Source organism: Pezoporus occidentalis, unplaced genomic scaffold, assembly GCF_034315485.1.
Source record: "Pezoporus occidentalis ecotype Australia unplaced genomic scaffold, CSIRO_AGI_Poc_V1 ctg157, whole genome shotgun sequence".
NCBI classification, from domain to species: domain Eukaryota; kingdom Metazoa; phylum Chordata; class Aves; order Psittaciformes; family Psittacidae; genus Pezoporus; species Pezoporus occidentalis.
In genome coordinates this window covers 1,250,089-1,270,213 of record NW_026913393.1, presented here as the reverse complement: position 1 = coordinate 1,270,213, position 20,125 = coordinate 1,250,089, and the positions used below count along the sequence as shown (strand labels likewise).

At 42.3% G+C, this 20,125-nt stretch overlaps 1 protein-coding gene across 7 annotated transcripts in view; it reads right to left on the bottom strand.

Moving 5' to 3' along the window:
• The window catches only part of ST8SIA5 (ST8 alpha-N-acetyl-neuraminide alpha-2,8-sialyltransferase 5), an 80,277-nt gene that overhangs the window by 34,162 nt on the left and 25,990 nt on the right, over window positions 1-20,125 (bottom strand). For 5 of the 7 annotated variants that reach the window (XM_062611785.1, XM_062611786.1, XM_062611788.1 and 2 more), the window contains one exon: window positions 11,039-11,744. In XM_062611785.1, coding sequence (XP_062467769.1) covers window positions 11,039-11,169 — 131 coding nt within the window. In that variant the 5' untranslated portion in view covers window positions 11,170-11,744. Of the gene's footprint in view, window positions 1-11,038; window positions 12,043-13,664; window positions 13,891-20,125 lie in introns of those variants that run through there. The other 2 variants (XM_062611790.1, XM_062611787.1) reach the window with 2 other exon arrangements.

Here is a 20,125-nt window from a genome sequence, read left to right as displayed (position 1 = left end):
ACAGCTTATAGGACTGAGGCTGAGACCAAGCTGCTGCTCTGCTTTTTCTGGCATGGTGGAACAATAAACTTCTTCCTCCTAGTAAGAACAACTTCCATGAATAATGGTTTGTAGTATACAGGCTAAGTAGAAATCAAGAATGAGACATTTAAAAAGCACTGACCTGAGTTAATTCTGTTTCTAACAAGATTACTGAGAGTTCTACCATTGATTTCAATCAGCCTTGAGCTGGGAGATTTCAATTGAAAAGTATAAAGTTTTGTAATCCTCTCAGCTGTCAGTAGTAAATGTTCATAAAAGCTGTCTGGCCAAATCTGCAACAGCCTGAGAAAGTAGGAAACAGACTTCAACTGCTCCATCAGTATATTTCTTTGGCATATTACTGTAGTTAAATTCACTCTCAGCAGTAACCGCATTTAAATAGGTAAACAAAGAAGAGGTGAATTAAACTGTGAATCAGAATTGCATTAGGAAAGCACATGCAGGATGGAAACAGAAAAGGAAGAGAAAAAGCAGCAGAACAAAGAAAAGAAGGAAAGCAGAGGAAATTACTTAGACATAGACGTCTCCCATGTAATTTAGACAGTGCATGTCAAAGAGTTTAAAAAAACAGAAAAGCTAATTTTAAACATGGGATCATTACCAATGATTACCAGTGATGGAACTTCGCCATTTGCTCAATTTGCCCTAATGCTATTTCCTTCTAAAATTAGTACATTTCCCCAGTGTGTGATGATGATGATGACAAGGAAAGGCTTTTTAAAAAATGCAATAACCAGAAACACTCTTAGTGCAGAGATGCTATGTCCTGCCCAGCCACAGTAAGCAAATTTCTCATTAAGGTTTATGGGCATCACTAAGCACAGGACTTACCCCTAACAAATAAGAGTATGAGTAATGTGCCTTGCATTAGAGAAACTCTGTGAAGTGGGATGTCTTAGCAACAAAGACCTTAAGTTTCAGGTAAATGTCAAAGCAATATTTTGATCCTAATTAGGAATGGTAAATGTTGAATCAGTATGTGGTCAAATAAACACTGGCGCAATGTAAGTGTAGCAGGAGAGGGTGAAAAAAAAACAGAAAATTAACAAAACAGCAGTAATTCTGAAGTGCTTGTCAAGACCAGCTGTCAAGAAGCAGCAGGAAGCAAAGCAAAAAGCCTGTTGCCGCAATTCAAACAAGAGACAACTCCTGCAGAAGCGGAGATTTTAATAGCAGAGGATATCAAGCAATTACGAGTCTTTTGAACTGTAAGGCAAGAATGAACAAGTGGATAGATTGCAGCATGAAGATTCATATCCATGCTGCCATCCCACTGAGATCCCACCTCAGGGTTGTCTCACCACCTTTCTAAAGCATGGAGGGAAGGTGACAATTCAGCTCAGACAAGAAGCAAGGCTTTTAAAAGGGAGCTATTCTACAGCTAACAAAGGGGGAAGACCCAACAGACTTCAAGCTCAGCTGGCAGTCCTGTCTGGGCTTTAACCAGAGAGCAGGCCATGAGTATGCAGCAGAATTTTTTCAAGAGAGACCCACATGCTTGGAAGGTATAAGAGCAGTTTGGTGGACACGGCTGAGTAATTAAGTGATCAACATCTGTGGGTAACAAGGACCCAGTGACAACAAGGGCATTACACAAGTGGTGCAAGGAGAGGGCATGGAAAAGTACCCCTGCCACTCCAGCGCCAACACATTCCCCAGAAACCACCAGCTCATCTCATATAGTCCCAGCCAGCAAGCTCTTTCCACTCATCTTTGAAGGTGACAGATACCACTACCCCCATCCTGCATCTGCCAGAGGAAGACTAAAACCAGAAGCAAGCAAAACCAGATAGAAAATAATGTCATTTTATATTGGTGAAATTAAGCCAAAATCTGACTCAGCTTGCTTGACTACCACAGATGGTCAAGCAAGGGGAAGCAGAGGAGTCTACAGACTCCTTCTCTGGAAAAGTGAAAGGAAGATATAAATGTCCCCAAGAGAAAGACAAATTACTTAATTTTCTTTCTGAGCTCCATCTCTTACTTGCCTTCACTAGTCCTACTCTTTATTTCTAGCAGTTCTCATATTCCTTCTCTATATACAGTCTTCCTATCAAAAAAGCCTTTAGGAGGTGACAGCAAGCCCAGTATTTTTGACGCCAGCTCCTACTTCAGTTAAAAGCTAATAGAATACAGATTGATTCTGTATATACCATTATACTGTAATAATTACATTTCTATAGGCCTGGTCATGTTGTTGCATTACAGGGTTTCCAACTACCCAAACACAGGAAACACAGACAGTCCAGGTCATGCATAGGCTCCCTAGAGTCAATGGAAAATCACTTCCTTTTCACAGTATCTCAGTTTCCCTGTTTCATAATTCTCATGCCCTTAAGAGGAGGAACTGAAGACTTCAGTGTTAAACGATCATACTACTCTCTTTGCAAATGGAAAGCAATGTCTCTAGCCTGTTAACAGCTAGGTATTAGAAAGTCAGGCGGTTAATTTTGCTGAAGATCCAGTTCCTTCTGCGAAATAAGGAAACTATGACTCACTGTGCCCATGGGGTGTATGGAAAATAAAATGAAAACAGTGGTATGCATGACTGACCTGCAGATGAGCATAATTGAAAACACTCACTAAAATGGATCAGAGAACAAGAGGAAATTGGATAAGAAATGGGAATATCAGGAGTCTCCAATGTGAGAGACTACTGTGCACAAGTGAAGAGAAGCATAATGGCCAACAGAGATAATAATCATAGAATTATAGAATGGTTTTTATTGGAAAGGACGTTAAAGCTCATCCAGCTCCAACCCCTGCCATGGGCACGGACACCTTCCACTAGAGCAGCTTGCTCCAAGCCCCATCCAGCTTGGCCTTGAACACTGCCACGGATGGGGCAGCCACAGCTTCTCTGGGCACCCTGCGCCAGCACCTCAGCACCCTCACAGCAAAGAGCTTCTGCCTAAGAGCTCATCTCAGTCTCCCCTTGGGCAGGTTAAAGCCATTCCCCTTGGCCTGTCCCTACAGGCCCTTGTCCCAAGCTCCCCTCCAGCTTTCCTGCAGCCCCTTCAGGCACTGGAGCTGCTCTAAGGTCCTCCCTTCAGGAGCCTTCTCTTCTCCAGGCTGCCCCAGCCCAGCTCTCTCAGCCTGGCTCCAGAGCAGAGCTGCTCCAGCCCTTGCAGCATCTCTGTGGCCTCCTCTGGCCTTGCTGCAGCAGCTCCACATCCCTCCTGTGTTGTTGCCCCATAGCTGGATGCAGGACTGCAGGGGGGCAGGTCTCATGAAAATATGTGGCAGAGAAGGAATGATATATTCACTGAAAAGAAAGAAATCCAATAATATAGGTCCCATGAGAAGAAAAATATGGATAGAGAATGTTGGAAACAGGCACATCTGATTACATCACACATTTGGCCATATTATATCAGGGACAAGCTTGGCTCTGCATGTTACAGGAAAATGATAGTATTAAAGTGGTGGAGGAGTATATTTTGACTAGCGCAAAGAGCAGATTTGGAAACATAGGTGGGAAGCTTCTGGATTCTAACCACTATTATAAAGAAAAGGGGTTTGTTTCATGTAGCACTTTTCACGTTTGGGTTAAATTTTGAATCAGATATCCACATCAAACATCTGAAAAACCTGATATAAAATCACTTCCTAAGAAAGATGAAACAGACACAATGCCAAAACTCAAGTGGTCTGCTTAAATGGGACACAGTGTTGACAAGGACATCCAGGACATCGAAGGATACCTTTCAAAATAATATGATCTTTCATTTTCTCCTCTATGGCTGGAAGATAAACATCCAATGAGTAACAGACTATCTGCATCAATTTTATTTGTAAGAATTATTCATGATTAAAACATTATTTGTAATAATTAGGGGCAACTCAAATGCCACAACAGAATGATATGACAGTGAGGCAGATTGTTTTCTTTACAATGAAAAAATGACAATCAAGCCAAACATTTTAAGATAGATACCAGCAAATTCTGACATTTGGGATCACAGCTCACTGCAAAGATAACCTGATGCATCATCGGTACCACAAGCAGTCTCACCACAGCATTAGCAATCTGACTGAGCTAATCACTTTGCATCTCACTTTTCCAGAACTAATATGTTCAGTATCAGGGCAAATGCCCCTAAACTGCAGTATATTCTTCAGCATACCCACAGTGCCCCATTTGCACTAAGGGCTCATGCTGAAGATGATGAACAAAATGCCATTTAGAGTTGATGTGCCTGTACCCAGCATCAGTCACAGGGGTAGGCAGTGCTCCCTCTCTCCGTGGACAGAAGCGAATGGCTCAATCTCCTCCTACCTCCAAACTGCTGACTGCACAAGATTTTCAGCTAGGACAATGAAAAGCCTAGCTTTGGCTGTGGTTGTTCTTATGGAGAATGCCATGAAACTACCAGTGACAGAGACTGCTTTTAAGGTTTTCATCGTGAGCATTAAAGCATAGAAGTAGCTAAATAAAGAGAACGTAGCAGGACAGTGACTATCTGCGGGACTGATGAAAAAGCAAAATGGATGCAAGCAACAGAGGGCAAGGATGCCTCAAAGAAATGAGAGGTTAAGTTCACAGTTTGCCTGAGGGAGGAATGGACTGCTGAGCAATGAATACACTTGAATTAAAGAATGAGAAATGAAACGAAAAAGCTATCAAGGGTAAGAATGAGGAACGGCAAAAAGTAAGAAAATGCAAAGCTTTGCACAGTGTTTATGTCTAAACCAAATCCAGCAAGTGAAAGATCAGGACACTCCAATCAGGTCAAAAATAAAAAAACTGGATTACCAGGAGGTCTGCAACACCAGCCGTGGAGGTCAGTGATTGAGGATGTGATCATGCATAGACTGGTGGGACATAGGTTAGCACAGCTCAAATCACAAAGAATGGGTTCTGGGCTTGGCTTTCTACATGTGTAGCTGAGATTGAACTTTGTACCTGCCCATACACAGAGAGAGAGAAGAAGCAGCTAGTTTTCCCAAAATTATGGCATGTTGTAACAGATGGTTTTGAAGGAAATGTCACAGGGTTTAAACCACTTTGGATGACAGGCTTTGATTTACAGGTGTTGAATGCTAAGGCATTCGCATAACTCAACCATTACCTTGTCATACAGAGGCAACAGATCTGGGTCAAGAGCAGAAAGCAGATTTGGCCTAGATATTCAGCCAAATATTAAGAAGAAGCTGTTCCCATGGACAGAAGTAGGCCTAGATCCCCGCACAACGAAGTTGAAGAAAGCTGTCATGGGGTATTATATGAATTAGAATTAGGATTTAATTTTCTCCGTATTAATCAGTAAGCCGCATTTTGGCTGGTAAATGGGGCACCTGTAATTCACTGCTCCAGGTCAAGAAGCTTCTGTAGAGCTCCTAAAGCCCAGTAAAAACTCATATAACCACAGACTGATTTGGGTTGGAAGGGACCTTAAGGCTCATCCAGTTCCAAGACCCTCCGATACGGGCAGGGAGACCTTCCACTAGACCTGGCTGCTCCAAGCCCTGTCCAACCTGGCCTTGAGCACTGCCAGGGGTGGGGCATAAGCACTAGAATGCTTCCATGGTTAGAACTGGATGAGTTTTAAGGTTCCTTCCAACTCAAAACATTACTGTGATTTTATGATCTTAACGGCAGAGGTGCAACACAACAGTGCTAGAATAAAGCAAATCTAGAAGGAACAGGCGCACAAACCCTGCCTGTTTTCTGCATCAGAGCCAGGGAACACAAGAGAGGAAGTAACATACTCTCATGCTCTGGTACTAAAACTTCAGCCACTTGATGCTTTTCTTTAAAAGTGTTTAATACTACACGTCAGGAAAAAAACCTCCAAGTATCATATGACAAAATTTTGGCTTTGGAACAGTTTTCACAATGAAAGCCTCTGTTGCAGCCTGTGGTAGAGCTGTGATTGTTTACAAATTTTGTCAGAGCTTTAACTCAGAGCTCACGTCTTGTGATCTCTCTCTTTTGCTGTAAGGAGACAGGAGCTTTACATAAAGCAATCAATAGCAGCAATGAGAAAGGGAAGGGGATGACTAGAGGGGATGACTTTGCAGACAGCTGAGTTAATCTATCAGCTCCCTGTTCATTCTGCCCTCTTCATCCCATTGCTGCCTCTCCTCTGAGCTCTCCCCAAGCACGGCCTCCAGTGCTCCTCATATCTCTCAGAAAGCTGATTCAGTTCCTGGTCTTGGCAAGGTCAGTTACGCAGGATGGGGATGCCAGCACCCTGTGCCCCATCCCCTTGAAATGCTCTTGGGAATACCCTGTAGTAAGAAAAGCATGGCTGGAATCTCAGCTTCTCCAGTCACTTTATGGTGATGACCATATCCAACAGATATACATATTGGTGTACACAGCCTCAAGGATTTACTGTCCTGAAGTTTCCAGTGCTCTTTTCCTCTAAAGAAAACCAACCAAAACCAAGACCTGCTCTGCAGCCCCATCAGGGATTCATAGAAGTGACTCACGGGTATCATGGTATTTTGCTGGGATAATATTTCACTCTGGTGAGACATGGAAAGGGTCACAGAGCTGTATGTTGAGAGATGACTCACAATGTCACCTTCAGCTTACGCTGCCTGGGAAAGATGCTTTAATGGAAAGAGACTTTAAACACTGGAATAGATCGTCTTAGGACATGGTTAGCATCTTCACAGGGTGTTATGAACAGGTCAGAGGAGCACACACCAGGTATGGGGCAAGATATGGCTGTAGTTCCTCAAGAGCCCAGCTCAGGACAAAATACAACTCAGACCACATGCAGCCTCCATGTCCACACTGCAGCTACTGCTGTCACATGATCGTGTCTTACAGCATGGCACAGAATAAATGATCTCTCAAGTCATAGTCCAGGTTTATTTTCTGTGGGTTTATTCTTTACTTTCCTACTCTGTGCAAAAGAAAAAAGAAAAAAAAAAGCTATCTTTCTTGCGTGGGTAAGGAAAAGGGTAAAGATGTCTGAGGATTGATTTAAAACTGTTGAAAAAAATCTGCTCCAGAAATACCAAAATGGTGGTATAACCTCAAGTTATGAGCAGCTGATATTAATTACAGGGTACACACGCATAAGAGAGATGTTTTATTCTCATTTAAAAGATGTAAGGCTTTTAACTAACGCAGGCTGCCTGCATAGGAAGGCTTGCTGTTTCTTCCTGTGTGATTCTTTGAGTTATTGTACATGCCCCCTTTGACAGACCTTAGGGTAATCTCTGTTTAAAGTCTTTAATAGCTTTGAAAATGTGTTCTCCTCACTTGGCTGGAAAAAAAAAGAAAAGCAGTTTTAAACAGGCAGATTCCCTTCTTCAGCTGACTCTCACCCTGTGCAGAAGTTAGGCTGTTAAAAAAAAACAGCATTCAGTGAATTTCCCACCAATAGAATATCAGTATATAACGAAGTATTGCTCTGATACTTTTCCCCTGCCAAAGCAGTCAAAGGACTGTCCTATTGATATCTCCTATGCTACAGGTTGGGAGATGAAGATATGGACCCTTTCAACATTTTTTACTGTAGAGGCATTTTCCTGATGTAATCCAGGATTACTCCCTGCTGGCCAAACACGAGCCCACAAAAAAAAAAGGCCAGCAAGCCCTCAGCTGAGCATCTGATTCAAAAGGAAATTCAGCTGAAAGCTGAGCATTGGAAAGATGAGTCAATACAAAAGCAAGCGGCAGCTCTGGATTTAAGCATAAGTCCACAGCATTTAACCTACTTTAGCAGATCAATGCAGCGGATTTTTAATCATCACATTAATCCTAAAATAAAAATAATTACCCCAGAGATCCGTATTAAAGTCCCTTAATTATATCTCATTTCACCATCCTTTTTACTCAGGATCAGGGGCTACAGAGACCAGAGCTTCCCAATGCCACTCTCCAGCTTGTAATTTAACTCTCTCATTAGGATACAGTAATAAGGCACTGGCCTTGCTGAGAGCATCCACATCCATCCCACTTGGGGGACAACTGAAAAAGGGGAAAAAAACATGGGAAAGATTATGCTTCTAATGGCATAGTACCAAACAGCAGGGGAAGGAGCAGAGAACATTATATGGGGGGTGAAAAATATGTGAATACTCAGAAATTCAATCCCTACGTTCTCCTCTTCTTCCAGCAATGCCAAGAACTCATTAATAGCTCATTAAAGGGAAAGAGAAGACTTGAGAAGAGGCTGGGCCCCTTATCAGTTTTCACGGAGCAGAGTTTATGTCTTACACCATCCCTCTCCTGTCTGCAGTCCTGCCACCCCCACAGCCAGGTTTAGGAGCATGGCAAACACAGGACCACAAGCCTCCATGGCATCCTCCATGGGGAGCTTCAGGTGGGTTTTTATATCAATAAAACCAGGCAGTTCCACGCTTGCAAGGACAAGTGTCATAGCACAGCTTATACCTATGTAGTGTTAATTTTTCCATCTTTCTCCGAGAAAAGGGTGGCTTTGTCCACACAGTCTACTGGGACCATTCCCTAGTCTATACTGTCCACTGCTTGTTTTAGGTCAGATTCCCACTGCTTTGCTGGCCTTTAACCATTTCCATCATGTTCTTGCAGAGAAACAAGCTATCCCTGTGTTAGGCTGGACAATTTTCATGTTTCTCTAAATATACTGGGGAATTTCTTCCCACTGCCTTGGGAAGAGGCCTGTTATCATTGCAGATGTTGGGATATAAGCAAAGGGTATCATAAAACCGGCAGCATGTTGAATTCTAGTGAGTAAATAGCTTTAGGTTTAGGCAACGTCCCCACGCTCCAGCTTGGCCAGAGGCACCAAAGCTATAAATATCCCACTTCCCCTCTGCAAGAATGCTCTCCAAAACCACCAGCTCTACTGTGGCCCCTGGAGGTACAAGCTATAATGTGTCCAAGGAACGTCACAACTGGCATCAGCTTCTAGCAGGGGACTTAACACCGGAGGTTTGTCAAAGGAAAGAGTAATTCAAAGGTTACAGCTACCTCTGCATGGAGTAGACTGGCAATCAAACTGCCCGGGAATGGTCACCATCATGTACTGCAGGGCATGAGATTGAGAGAGGGAAAGAGAAAGCAGAAAAGTACCTTTGTGATAATATTATGGTAATGATGTAGGCTGCTGTGTAAATCTCCTTTCTGTCATTAATAACTGACAACCCAAGACTGCCACATCCTGCATTTTTATTTCCATGAAAGATGAGAACTACCACTTCGAAGAAGAAAGGAGATAAAGTGCTTTTTTCCCTGCACTGAGCGGGGTGGGAAACCTCTTTAAGACTCTTTCATCTGATAAAAAAAGAGGAAAAGAAACAATTATAAGCTGGAATCAAAATAAAATTAAATAAAATTAAATAAATAGTGTTTTCCATTCAAAGTGACAAAATGTATGCACATCTCCCTGCTTGAGCACTCTTGATGGCAGAGTGCTCAGAATCAGACTGGGAACTGGACATCACCCTTTCTTCATTCCCTGCAGCCCACTGACAACAGGAGAGGATCCCAGGGCATGAGGCAGGACAGAGACTGGCCACAGAGGTCACTCACTGGAATAGTTTTAGTTGCATCTTCTCATAATTTTACCTTTTCCATTTTTCATTTCAGTCTATACTTTGTCACTACTCCAATCCTGCTGCAGTCATTTTGACTTAGAAAAGCAAGTGTTGATAGGGCTGCAAGACCTCCAGGTCAAATGGAAAAAACTGAGAAAATAAGGCAACTGGTCATAAAGTCATTGTCTCAACACCCAGGAAGATCAGTATTATCTACCTAACAGGTTCCTGACGCCCCCAAAGATGAAGATTTTGTAACTCCTGGGTAGCCATTTTCTTTAGAAGTTTCCATTCATGGTTAGATTCCTTCCTGCTGCAACTTAAGTCCATGGCTTCTTATCATGTGATGAGTCTTTACAGAGATGGGTTTAATATCTTCTTCTTCATAGAAATAGTTTGGGTATTTCAAGACAATTATATCCCCCCTCAGTTTTCCCTGAGCCAAACAAACAAGTTTTCTACACTTCTGTTCATTCTTGCTCCTTCCAACTGAGTCACACCTTTCTGCAAGTGAGGTGCCCAAAAAAGCGTCCCCCAGCCAAGGCTTCACTTCTATGCAAGGCACACAAATTGTTTTGTGGATAACTACAACACTCCTGTCTATACATATTAATATCATGCTTGCTGTTCCCTCCCAGCAAGAAACATTTGCTGATTTGTCAGCATTTTGCTTGCTCCTGGCACAAGGCAAACAAGTACATCAGTTGAAACCCAAGCGAGAATCAAACCATTGATCTCTCCTGGCAAAAAAAAGCAGCTAAAATCCAGTAAAAAATTCCACAGCAGCTGCCTACGCTACTGAAACCCACTTACCTCAAAGCATGTGAAAGAAACATTCGCTTTTATAAAACTGTACAAGCCGTAACGACTCAGACTAGATTTAAGTAAAATACACTCTGCATGGGTCAAGGTTAAACACTTGAAGATCCCCACCGGTGTTTGCTGTAAAAACAGCAGCATCACTTTTAGATCAAAGACTGATGTGCTTTACAGCAAGGCAGTCTCAGCAGTAATTCACGAGAACACAGCAGTGAAAAATAAAGTGCTCCCACTGTTACCTGGAACATTAATATCGCCACTTTGATTTTAGGAATCACATCCACGTTTGTTTCTACAGACATGAAAGTTCAGGCAATGAGCAGGCTACCTTAACCTCTCAAGCCATTTCAGCCTAAACTTATATAGGGTGAAAAGCCTCTGTGTCAGGGTCTGATCAGGGGCAAACACTCAGGTGGTGCAAGTCAATCTGGTTTAAGTTAAGTAAAACCTGGACTTTTACAACAGCTGAGGGTTCAAACACAATCTAAAAAACACAGAAATCACTATATTCTCCCCATCATTTTCCTTCATTAATAATCTAACAGACATTACAGATGCCTGATGCAGTGACAAGATATTGTCAGCACAACACCCAGAAGTGATTTGAACTGTTATAATAGTGCTGCTGGATCTCTATCTCAGCTTAGTCCAGTCAGACAACTTTTCCTATTCCAAAAAATCCCCCCCTTACCTTTTGAGATAGTTTCTCCCATAGAGGATCTGCTGCAGCAAGGTGACCACGGCAAAGGCGCAGATGAATATGAAGAACAAAGTTCTGTTTCCCAGCAAATCCCTGCTTGACGAAGGGTCAGAGTATCCCATCCTTAAAAGCCACTGAAGTGCTACTGGGGAAAATTCAGTTCATTGTCACCTTCATGCCCTTTTTGCTGGGGAGCGGAGAGGAATGCTTCCTGGCTTTTCTGTGAGCAATACAAGGACGAGGTGTCCCATTGTTTAGCCCCGATGCCCCTTCCTTGCCCCTTTGGATGTTTACTTCAGGACTGTGCGTAATGGCTTGCTTCCATGGTAAAGTTTCCAGGAGATTCAGATGTGGGTAAAATCTGAAATCGACTCTCAGTGCTCTTTCAGCACAAGCAGCCTGTGCTGTGCAAGAGGCATTCTGTTCCCTCTAAGCCTCTCTTGAAAACCCGCTGCTAGCAATTATCTACTTCAATCCCATTTTCAAATTCCAGATGGGGGAAGCTGCAAATAAACCAGGGAACTACAGCCAATGGCAAGCACAGGGCTCCGGCAACCTGCGTTGGAAGCACATAGTCGTCAGCTCTTCTTTGCTTCTGCTCAGTGATTCCAACAAAATGTGCTCGCAAGGAGACGTGACTGGGGTGTGCTATTATTGAACAGGCATGTAACGATCATGAGGATTTCGTTCAGTCCCCCTGCAAAAGAAACAAAAGCAGCAATCTGGTCAGGCTAGCAGGAAAGCTGCAGTTTGTGTAGCAGCGTGCTGTTCGTGCCATCCCTTCGGTACTGTAGCATTTATATGCAGAATGCACTGCCTTTAGTCCTACACCGCTCACTATTTGGGCTGCCGTGTTTCCGCGGGTTATTCCTTCAGAGTAAGCACAAGCAAGGTCACTATGCATCTCTTCAAGGACAGAGATCTCAGCTCCTGCATGCTGATTTACTGGAGGCTCCGACTAGCCTCACAGCCGCAGAGAGGGAGCCTGCCTCTCAGTGCAGGCTCTGAGAACCATTCATTTAAAGAGACAATTATTCTGATTGTTCCTCCATCAGAAACAGTCCTCTTTTGAAAGCACAAAGCAACAAGACCTTGTCCACAACCACCGTAACTCCTCTAAAAATTTCCCCATTGTGAGGAGAGGCTCAATACAGCTCACGGGGAAATCAATGGGAGTTTTGTTGCTGATTTCACTGGGAGCAAAATCTGGCCCCAGCCCTTAGCTTCTTTACAAGTTCCAATGAAAGCTTTATCCACGAATGAAACACCCTGGCTAGGAGGTTGTTTTGCCCCAATAACAGATGAGAAAAGGATTTTGACAAAACTGGGGGGGGGGGGGGGCGGGGGGGAATCCTTTGTCTATGAGAATGGGAAGATTTTCGTATGAATAAATTTTCCAACAGTTAAATGTTGCAGCATGCCAGCAGCCCAGCTTCTGGACTTTGCTGTAATTGGTGCTGCATGGCAAGAATCACAGAATGGTTTGAGCTCGAAATGACATTAAGTTCATCTAGTTCCAACCTTCCTGCCATGGGTGCAGATGCCTCACCCTAGACCCTGCTGCCCAAAGAGGGGACAAAGGTAACTTTGTACAACCCTTTCATCACGGTTCTTGAAGCCAGGGCTAGTCCTCAGCATGACTTACAGCCATTCAGGGAGGACAAGTAAGGGCTAAAGCAAGCTTTGCCTTACCTAATTTTAGGCAGCAAAAGTAAGAAAAGTGTTTAAGGTAAGCACATGGTCACCCTGAACTCCTGCAGACAGGAACCCCCAGGGGAGAACAGCCCTTTAGACACCCTTAACTTTAAGGGAAGGTGTAGGGATCCAGCCTCTGATAGATCCTTCTTCAGTCCCTTCTGAAAGGTCCCACACACGCATTTAGAACCCTGCTAAATGCTTCAATTATCACCTGTGCATATAAAAAGAGTGGTTATACTGGGTCAGGTCAAAGATTATCCAGCCCAGTGCCTTGTCCCTGACAGTGGCTACAGGGAAGTAAGTGGAAGAAGAGAGCAAGGACAGAGAATCACAGAATCACAGACTCGTCTGGGTTGGAAAGGACCTTAAGATCACTCAGTTCTAACCCCCAGGCATGGGCAGGGACACCTCACACTAGACCATGTCACCCAAGGCTCTGTCCAGCCTGGTCCTGAAGACTGCCAGGAATGGAGCAGCCACAGCTTCTCTGGGCACCCTGTCCCAGCACCTCAGCACCCTCACAGGCAAGTTCTTTGTTATATCTAACCTAAACTTCCCTTGTTTTAGTTTAAACCCATCACCCCTTGTCCTATTGCTACAGTCCCAGAATACTGAAACTTCCTTGGGAACACTCTTACCATTCTGTGGTTCAGCATCTTCCTCTATCAAGGAAAGAAACACAGTATCTTGGTTAGAAAAACAACAAGAGTTGGATGCACTCATTTGTACTGTACTGGGAATAATACACATACCAGGGGACTGCAAATTAAATAGCAGAAGCAGTTTCATTGCCTCTTGTAAGAGTCATCAGCCATAAGGCCAAATATGTTTCTTGCAACAATCAGTTCATGTAAGCCCATATAATATGAGCTTGTTTCTATATACGAACTGTATCATTTGGATGGATCTAACCACATACCCTTCTCTGTAACAGAAAAAGCAGTATGGCCATCAGAAGTCACAGACTGGGACCCCACAGGATGCTATACAGGCAGATTTGTATGGAGAAACTGAGAGGTGAGGTCAGTAGGGCAGACGTGAATGTAAAGGTCCTTAGGACTTTGATTTCTTAGATTTTCACTGAGACCTTTGAATATCCTCTCCAATAAATTTGTCTCAGTTGCTCCAGGAGTTATTTTACAATAACAGCAAAGTATTAGCAGAATCTGGCTTCTTAGGACCTTCTAAGGGTGTGATGAAGTTTTGCAGATTTTAGTATCACCTAGGTTTTGGTGAAAATTCAGCCTTTCTTCCTCCATTTCCCTCTTTTTTTCTGGAGCTCTCTGTGCTGTAGTATACCAAACTCGTAAGCCTAGCAGCTATTCGTTCTCCTGGTGTGATGGTCAGCCTGAGCTGCATTAAACAGCCTGGAAGCACCACGCATTCTCAGTCAGTCTTTGATTTGCTGTGTTCTCTCATCCTTCTCTGCTGTATCAGAGCTGGCTAGAAGATACAGCACCTGAGAGGCCTATGTGTAGGAGATCTGCAAGCCTAAAGCAAAAAGCAGAGAGGCTTTTCTGTGCCAGATCTTTCACAGACACCGTTCCTCATGTCATATGTAAAACAAATCTGTTTTCTGCCTTCAGCCCAGTCCTACAGTGACACTGCAGAGCTGGAAGCAGAGCCGCTCTGTGCAAGCATAAAGAAAGAGGATGTCTACCAACAGATTTTCAAAGGATACTCAAGGTTGCCTACAATATTTGTTGTGAGTGAAAACAGTCACACAGTGCATGCAGAAGGGCTGAATAAGCAATGCCAGCACTCATTCCCAGGGGCCCTTTGAGAGCTTGACTTACCAACTACAGGCCTTCTGAAAAGCATCATGCCTCTGCAGAGATTTTACAGCCTGCACTTAAGGGCAACAAAAGAGCCCCTCCAGAGTTTGAGAAGGGCTTGGGGAAAAGGACATTAAGATGTGTGGCAAACATGTTTGTTGGACATGACTGGGGCCCAGATGCCGTGTACACTACTGAGCACTAGTCATGTAGGCATTGACCCTGAAACTGGCAATGTAGCTACAATGGCACTAGTAACATTTATAGAGTGCAGGCCACATCACACTGAACTCCAGTTAGCACCATGCCAGAACACAAAAACCCAGTAAATAAGATCTCTCTTCCATCACCAAAGGATCAAGTATCACTTAACTCATATCAGCCACTCAAAACATCTCTTATGAGATGTTGAAAGGGAGACGGATAATCTTCATGACAGGCACAAGCTCAGAAAGGGTATTCCTGTATTTTTTCTTGGAGCATAGACCTCGGAGGCTAAAGTAAAAGTGGCAAAATGGAACTGCTCACAGCCTATTGTAATATGAAACTGCCAGAAGCAGTAAGTCTTACACATTGCTGGCCTTTATTTGTTGTATGTGAGCTGCTTACTAAATATCGTCAGAGATAATCTATCACAAGAAAACTCCTCCAGCTGAGCAGTGAGACTCTGAGTCTTCTAAGACAAACATGAACATGTTTGTCTATGATTCTATGAACATGCTCCAGATAGTCATAGCCTCCAATGGGAGTTCATAGTTTGCTCTTAAATAAAAATGAAGCAGAATTTTTTTTTTTTTTTTTTTGAGAAGTTAATATTGAATCTCAAAAAGCAAGATATCTTGGCCAAGGACCAAGACACACAAAGAAAGCTGAATTACCAAAGGCACAAAAACTGTTAGGAGTAAGACTGTTTCTCTTGTGCAGGGAACAACCACATCTCTGCTGGAAGTACAATATGCAGCCCTTAATTCTAAGCTGCAGTTTATGTTCTAATGCAAATAAAACAGGTAACTTAATTTCTGATGGACAGGTCTGACGGGGAATTTCCTTTTACTGAACCTCTCATTTGAATCAGTGTTTGACTGATTATGCACTCTAATTCCACCTGAAGGCAAGGTCATTTAGTAACTCGGATAGCAGGATTCTCTGTTGGTTGTTTAAACCACTGAACAATTTAAACTCACAGTATTTTACAGGTTCAGAGTAAAGCAAAATGTGCTTCACATTCCTCTTCAGAGTTTTTTCTCTCCCTGCTCAGCCACTCTCCATTCCTCTTCATGTCTGTTATGCAAATTAAAGAACTTCACACACAGCATAGCAGAATAATACAGGCTGTAAGTGACTTAGTAGAACACTTTTTACATCTCATTCTTTCCCCTAAATTAAAATCAAATCAAGTCAATTTACAGTTTCTATGATGCTTGTGTCAACTGCTAGATGCTAGATTTTTCAAAGCACTGGCACATAGGTATATGCCTGAAAGGGTCTGCTGAATATGAAACTCATAAACATATGCTTATCAATATTAATTCTTATGCAGATATAAAACATGAATTCATTAGCATAATCTAGTGCTTAACACAATGTCTAGTCCCCCCTCACTGCCACAAATCCATATGTCTTAAAGTGAAGGAAGCTGAAAGGATTCAGCTAAGATGTAAATATTTATTTCCTTCTGAGTTGGACTAAGCCATGAGGAGATGACAACAGCTAATTTGGCACCAGGTCTCCTACCTGTGGAGCTGCCTGAATTGGAGGAAGTGTTCTGAAGATAACATATGGTCTCTACACTGAATACACATTACATCATCTATTGAATAGTGACCACTCTCCTTCCAATTACGGATCGCATAGGCTCTGGAGGAGAAATGGCCCAGTGCATAATTATCTCTTTTTTACACTGCTGACACCACCTCTGTAGGAAAAGGAATGGGCTCTTCCTCTTACTGGTAGGAAGCTCTGATGAAGGGCTGCCACAGCTAGAGAGCTGTTTAACTTTTAAAAGTTCCTTATAGCAGAGCTTGCTAAAACATACAGCAAAATGCAAAATTAAGCCAGGCTCAATGATAGAGACAGCCTTGTTTTCCCAGTGGTGTTTCCAGATTCCTAGAAAACATAGGAAGCTTAGTGTGATTGTTATGATCTTGTACAGGCTCACAACAACCCTGCAAATAACTGAGGGCAATGGAAGCTCAGTTTCTCTGTAGGGAAAAAGAAACAGGACCAAATTGCTTTTACAGGAGTCATCTGCTAAAAGCATTAGTTTGATTTCCGAGCACTGCATGGAAGCCCAGGATTTAGCACCAAATCAACAGGACTGAGATGTTGGCAGAATCATGTAGGGATCAGTGTTTTCACAGCCAACACTTGCTCTCATAACAAGAATGTGATCTTGCTTCTGTCCCACGCAAGTTGTAACTCCCACCTACTTCATCAAAAACACACTCAGAGCCTTCTAGTGAAAGCCTGGAAAGTGCTGGACTCAGGGGCACTCACTTCACAACTTTGATGGCAGATGAAAACTTTGATACTTCTTTTTTGCTGAAAACACTCTAACATTAACACCACAGTGAACAAATATTTCCCATAGTAAAAATAAGGGTCACACATTACCTAATGCTGCCCATTAATAATTATTTCACTATTTTAATAATGCATTTTTATGGCAAAAATAAAAACTTAATCTGAGATACTGAAAAAAAAATGTAATATGGTATATGAAATTAGATTTAATTCACAGAGACAATGAATCTGATATTGGAGTATGTTTTGCTCTGTCAATAGTACTAATCAAAATGGGGGTAAATACAAAGAAGAAAAATATTCCTCTGAATAATGAGTTAATTAATTACTTCAAAAAGTTTCTGTTATGCTTAAAATCAAGATGTAGAATAGACTTATTACAGAAAATGATTTAGAAAAAGTTACCTTTGCCTTTTTACCATAGTACTGCATTGATTTTGCATTTGAAGGAATAAAGTATATTCCTCTTGAATTAACCATCAGCTCCAATTCATATGAACTTTCAAACAGCCCAGACATCCATCTTTCAAATTGCTCTTCATCATGTCCTCCTGCAACATTACCAGCTGCACATCTGTAGGGAACAAGTGTTATCTTGGATAGACTACCTGTTTACCTGAGTGACTCTTCTAGGCAAAGCCAGTATGTTTTCAGAAACACCATGATTTTTAAATAGCCCATGGTGTTCCATGCTTAGCTCAGTGTGTAACAAAAATTAAAAATTTCAAAAATAATACTACAGCTGCTTTCTGCATTCTTCAAAAATCCCCCCTCTTCCTGAAATAGATTTTATTTCACAATTCTGGCACTGTGGAAGTGCTCACTGGGAATCTGGTCAACTAAACCTAGAGAAAGAAATCTCTATCCCTACAGTACTGTGCCCAGGCACAACTTTCTGCTCCTCCTGTGATAGTGTAGACTCGGCATTTAAGCTCTGCAGTGTCCAGTCTGACCTGCATGTGGTTACAGAGATGGCTATTAATAAAAGTGCTGACCTTTCCAAATTCCTTCCTCTAGATCTGTGATCTGCCATGAATTCTGGGTCATGCTTATCAGTATTAGGGTAGCAGAGACCACTCCTGGAATAGGACTGTTCGGTACTGCAGCTGGGTGGAGTACATTCACTTGGTTGTGTTTTTCATTTAAAAACCTAAAATGGGAAGACAGAGTGGTAGTTTGTCCACAGCCTATTATTAATCTCCAACAGATGGAGTTGCAATAGCATCTGGCATACAGGACCCAGTACTTTACATGAAAACATTAAGGAAATGCTTTTGAGGAGAGACATCCCCAGGAGAGCTCTCCTCTGAGGAGAGGGAAGCACAGCATGGCATTTAGCCATAACAGGGGCATTTTTTCATAACATTCCCATCATCCTCACCTTTTAATTAGACTTCACTTGCAATCAGCTTTTTTACTGTTTTCCATGTGTGCCCAGAAGTTCCTCTGGAGCTAAGAAGTTTGTGTGTGGGGCTTTTTTCTTGCAGTGTGGGTAGGAAGATATGTGGGAACTGTAATTCAGTCACTTTTAATCACATGAAGATGAAGCTTGAAAGGAAAAAAATAATAATAAATGGTTGAGATTGTCAGGCTCAGTGCAATTCTCAATCAATTAAAGCTTATTTTAGCATCAGGGCAGTTTATTTTTAAAAAGTTCTCCTGGCACTTTGATGCTTTCATATTACTGTGCAGCTAAAAAGGTCTTGCTGGGAACAAATTACTCTTGGGAAAGCATTTTCTGAACTGCAGCTTTAGTTTCTGTCAAATGAAAATAAGTAAGATTCACATGAGCAAACAACAGCAAGAAAATAGCTAGTGGCAGTGAGAGAGTAAGGCTTTGGACCTGGGTAAAGGAGGAAAATCAGCCTGGAGCTCAAGCACAGTAAAAACATGGTGGTCTGGGCTCAGAATCTACAAATGTATTCAACAAATCTGACTTTCAAATGTGATTCAGTATGTGGGGACATTAACAGCAAAAAGTCACTAATGAAGATGTTCTGTATCAGATAGCTGCTTTTTTCATAATCAGTTTAAATACTGTATCTGCATTTTGCATCCTCATTTTGTGACGTTATCTTGGTTCCCATCTCATAGATGTGAGGACACGGGAACAACCAAATCATTGTTCCTCTTTTGCAGTCCATGCAGCACTGAAGAAAGTGAACCATGGTGTCAGATTCACAGAGAAAGATTCAGAGGTCCAAAAGTTGGAAAATCGATGAGGAAAACACTTCCTTGATAGTGATAACAAAAATCATTAACTAGTACTGTTTGTGGGTCCTTGCAGTCTATGACAGCAGCTGGCAAATAACAGATATGCTGTTAATTCAGCTGTGCTGGATTCAGAGACAAAGTATTTGCTGAAGAAAAGGGGCAATAACCATGATAAATTCTCCATTATTTTCTCCTGTGACAAAACCAAAGAGATTATGGAGGATAAATGCTATATGGTTGCATACCATCATTATTAACTTGATTAAACTTTTGCTCTAAAGCTTAAAAGACAAGGAAATTAAAATAAAAGTATAAAGGCTGTATGAAGACTCCCCTTAGCCCTTTTTAATTTACAGCTTTCTACCCTCCACCTTTCTCTTGCTTCTCCTCCTTCGGGCCTGGAGCCATCTCCCACAATACACTGTCCTGGGTAGAGTTTTTCCACTTTGCTCATCTGGAAGAATGCACCATTTCAAATACAAACCAACAGGTAACTTAAGGCCTTTCAGCACGGCAGGGAACTATGGTACTGTCATCGATTTCCCTGTGACAGCTTATGTTCAGGTGCTATCCCCCCCACCTGGGATACATACCACTACAGGTTTGGCTTGGGATTCCAAGAGAGCTGTAGTTCAGGTCTACACATATAGGATCGATCTCTGGGTGAAGGAAAGACATGCCTTTTCCTCAGCATTGGTCCTTCCAGTTGATGAAGTAGAGGAATTGACTAGCACTGCAAAAATCAGTGCTTTCACAATAAACACTGTGCTGTGACACATCATCTTCATTTCAACAGCCACCAGCTTACCAAGAATATGTACCTTGCTCTAGGCCACACACATGGTAAATCGCTGCAACCTCTGACAGG